The sequence below is a fragment of the Gastrolobium bilobum genome, unplaced genomic scaffold (genome assembly GCF_033153095.1).
Source record: "Gastrolobium bilobum isolate Gb01-03AN ecotype WA unplaced genomic scaffold, APGP_CSIRO_Gbil_v1 utg12757, whole genome shotgun sequence".
In the NCBI taxonomy this organism is placed as follows: domain Eukaryota; kingdom Viridiplantae; phylum Streptophyta; class Magnoliopsida; order Fabales; family Fabaceae; genus Gastrolobium; species Gastrolobium bilobum.
Genome location: NW_026897927.1, coordinates 19,059 through 23,459, shown reverse-complemented (window position 1 = coordinate 23,459; position 4,401 = coordinate 19,059). Strand labels below are relative to the sequence as shown.

Sequence of the window (4,401 nt, the reverse complement as noted above, 5' to 3'; positions counted from 1 at the left end):
TTCGGCTTAAGGAAAAGCCTCGTCCTTTTCATCGACCTCTTTGCCTTTGGCAGGTCGGTCTTGTCTTTGATCCTTTCGATCCTCTCTCGTTGGGCTTCGACTTCGGCTTCTGCTTCTTTGCTTTCGCTTATTATTTTTCTTGCCCTGTGTTCGGATGATATACTGCTTTAATTTTCCCTCTCTGACGTTCTTTTCAATTGCATCTCGGAGGTCCCAGCAATCATCCGTAAAGTGACCGTTTTGGTCGTGGAATGCACAGTATTTGCTTCTATCTAATCCGAACTTGGCTTTGAGGGTCGAGGTCTCTCGACATTGCGCATCTCGGTCTGTGCTACCTCTTTCCATATCTTGGATCTGGACACGTTCAAAGGTGTATAATCGTCATACTTCCTCCTTTGTGATCGGTCTTCCGACCTTTTATCACGAGTGTCCTTTGCTTTTTTGGATCCCTTCTGGTCTCGGTCTTTGTTGTTTTTCTTACTCGGGCTCCGACGTGTAGGGCTTCGTCCTCGTGATTCGACACAGACCTTTTGCATGTCCTCCACGTCAATGTATTTGTCTGACCTTCTCCTGAACTCCTCCAGATCATTCACCTGGTTCTTATAGATAGACCTCGCCAATGGAGAGTCGCCATCCAATCCCGAAATGATTAAGTGGAGATGGACTACTTCAGTTAACCCTCGTACCTTGAGGGCGGCATCCTTGAATCGGTCGAGGTACTTCCTCAGCGATTCGTTCTCCTTCTGCCGGATTCTTCCCAAAGCATAGGCTGGCATCGGATGCACTTTGCTTGTTGCAAAGTTAAGTCGGAAAGTCTGAGCTAGGTCCTCAAACGAGTCGATTGAGTTCCTAGAGAGCCTGGTTATCCAGGTCATTGCTTGACCAGTCAATGTCGTCGCAAAGATCCTAGCCTTAATAGGTCCAGTGATCCCGTTGAATAGCATCTCGGTTTTGAAAGCCTCTAAATGGGCTTCTGGGTCCTGACTTCCGTCGTATGGAGGTATCCTGGTGCTCTTGAATCTCGGCGGTATGGCCAAGTTCATGAGCCTCTCAGTGAATGGGCTATCATTAGCCTCTTCATCCTCCAGATAATTTTTGTCCTGGTTGTCGTTCGGACCACCACCATTCCGGTTGTTGAAGAGGTTAAGGTTCTACACATTCTGCGCGTTTCCTTCGATTGTAGCCGCGTTCTGCCGCCGCGGTCCTCCATCACCAGCATAGTCGCGCCTTCTAGGTCGATCTTCAACGTTTTGATGCTGGAGATCTTCAGCATTCTGATGCTGGACGCCTTCGGCGTTCTCATGTTGTACGCCTTCAGCGTTCTGATGTTGTACGCCTTCGGCATGTTGCTGCTGAGGTCGGTCGTTTACGACATACCCGGCTCCCCTAGTCCGGCCTTCCGCGTTCAAGGTCCTCAGCTCGGCCTCCAATGTCGCCATCCTTTGGGCATCCATACGCTGCTGCGTCAGGAATCTGTTTTCCATCTCTTGCAACCTTTGAAGGATTTCTCCCATGGCCATGTTTGTCACGTCTGGTGGCTCATTGTGTGGAGGTGGACGAACTGCAGCAATCGCTGCATTCAGCTGGGGTCTGGGAGTCGGTCCTTGTGTTCCGACCTCGCTGACCTGGACTGTGTGCCTTTCTTTATTACGGTTCTTTCTTTACTGTGTTCCTTCGTCACTTGATCCCCAGATGTTGGTAAACTGAATAGAACATTCACCTTTTCTATTATTACCTTCTGCCTCCCCCCTTTTGTTCAACCGAAAATCAGAACACCAACCGGTCTGCACTTGTCATCAGACCGTATGCAAACCACTGTGAAATCGCCGATTTGACAGGGATGCTTTTGAAAAATATTTATGGAAATACAGACTGAAACTCGAACGTATGACATGATATGGAAAATGCATTTAGGGAGCGTTTGGTATAGAAGAAATTTTTATTTGTTCGGGAATATCGATTTTCAAAAATAAGATTTTTACCTTCAGTTTAGGATAATATCTGAAAATTTAAAATTTAAAAAATTTCAGTTTCTCAGGAATCCGAGAAAAATCCGTGTACCAAACGGCCCCTTAGTTTATCATTAAGCCAATACCTTTTGTTGATATATATGGCTCAAATTATTTTATTAATTGCGTATGTTATTATGAATTTAGTTTAGGGCAAATTACATGAAACCACCTTATAGTTAATTGCTCTTTCAAAACACCACCCTCCATGTCCAATTCAATCAATTAACCCCTTATACTTCCAAAGAATTACAATTAAGCATATTTATTTGTTTTAAGACAAAATAACCTCAATTCTCATTTCATCATCCACTATTTAAGACATTAACCTATCCCATATTTTAATTATGTCGCGGGTTATTTTGCCTACCCTTATTATATCTATCTTTGTCTACCTCTCTCAATAATGTTAGATTACAATCTCGTGGAGATTTACAATATAAAATAAACTCTTTTATCCCTTTCTCCCTCCCACTTCCTCTCATTCTTTCTCTCTCCTCCCCTTTCTTTCTCTCTCCTCCCCTTTCTTTCTTCAATGGTGCTTTAGCATCAAAAAATGTGCAAGTTTTTTTCTTAATTCATCCAATCCAGTCATTGTTATAAGCATTTATATAAAAAATTAAAATGGGTTGTCAAGAAGAAACAAACCCAGATACCTTATGTTATGGAACCATGTAGGTCTGTTATTGGGCATAACATAGAGAGAACAAAGATCATTTCTCCACTTCAAGATGAAAAACAAGATAAGAAGAAGGAGATAAGTTGATTCGATTTCAAATTTCAACAATAAAGTAGAAACATTACGGTAATCGTGGATTAATTCAAAGAAAGAGATTATTCGTGGTTTTCATTTTTTTGAATTTATGTGGTTTCTGTCGTGTTCAATTATATCATATTCAAGGAATTTTGAAAATTATATTCATCTAGTAGAACTATCATGCCATTAATCATTGTATGGATTTAGATTCAAATATAAATTCAGGTTGTAAATTACGCAAATCGATAGAGAGAAAAAGGAGGAGAAAGAAAGAGTATGGGAGGTAGGGGTGAAAGTGGGCTGGGTGGGTCAAACTTTCCCCCAAAAAGCCCAAGCCTACGCCAAAAAATTTCCATTTGGTCTGGCCCAAGCCTAGTGCGAGTCTAACTGTTAGTCTGGCTTGGTCCGTTTATTAAAAAAAAAATGACCTGGCCTAGCCCTTTAGCCGGTTAATTTTTAACTTCCAAGCAGAACCATGAAGCAACTTTACAAAATACTCAAATTCTGTTGCTAAACCAAAAATCATAATTTCAACATCCAAACAGAATCATGAATCACAACAAAACTCATACAATCTATATTTAAGTCACTTTCAAAAGCAAAATGTTCAAACTAAATAACATATATTTCATCATATCCAACAAACAAATCCATACTATGTAAATTAAAATAACTACATGAATCCAACAAACATATCATGATGCTCGTAGTAAGTATAATCTCTCCCAAAAATCTTTTAATATATTCATATATATAATCTAACATGTTGAGATGTTGGCTCCTCCTACATAAGAAATATGTCAGGTTTCTATTAAAATATAATCAAATATAATTAAGTTATAAATAATTGTAATTGATTAAATTTATATCTTTTGTTTTTTCTTCAAAGCATGCTTATTATATTATATTATATTTAAAATAAATAGTACAATATAGGCGGCCTGTAGGCTTATAGGCCAGGGCTTGTGAAAGTGAGCCTATGACCTTTTTATTTAACAAGTTTTTTCAAGGCCCAAGCCCGACCTATTTTACGAAATGTACTAGGTCAGGTCTGACCTGACGTAGGCCGAGTCGTAGGCCCCTGTAGGCTAGCCCGGCCCAGTTTCACCCCTTGTGGGAGGCAATGAGGAGAAAGAAAGGGGAAAAATATTTATTCCGCAAATCTCGACCGTAAGATAAGATTGTAATCTAATCTAATAGTGTTGAGAGAGGTAGGCAAATGTAAACAAAATAAGAGTAGGCAGATTAATATATCCCTACATATATATTGTATGATTCATAAAAATAGATTAAATAACTTTTCATTCTATTCTCATTAATATTATTGGCCAATCAAATTCTAGTACTTTATAAGATAGTAAATTAATTATAGGGACTGATCAAATAATGACTAACTTATCCATTTTTTTAAAAATGAAAAAGGTAGATATGTGTCCAGCTAACCTAAAATAGTATTTCAATATTTTTTTACCAACAACTTTCAATCAATCGCAATATTGCTTTCCAATTTTCAATTTTCACTCTCTCACTTATTTTGTCCTTTTTTTCTCCCTTTTTTCCAACTTTATTTTTCAATCCTAAATCACATTAAATTAAATTGGTTGAATTGTTTAAATTTGGTTAAATTTACTATCG

The 4,401-nt window shown here is 38.9% G+C and overlaps 1 protein-coding gene across 1 annotated transcript; it reads right to left on the bottom strand.

Annotated features, from left to right (window-relative positions):
- Positions 1 to 272: 272 nt before the first annotated feature.
- On the bottom strand, positions 273 to 1,043 carry LOC133311491 (uncharacterized). Its single transcript, XM_061512546.1, has one exon. The coding sequence runs from the start codon at positions 1,041 to 1,043 to the stop codon at positions 273 to 275; it is 771 nt and encodes a 256-aa protein (XP_061368530.1).
- Between the last annotated feature and the right edge of the window lie 3,358 nt (positions 1,044 to 4,401).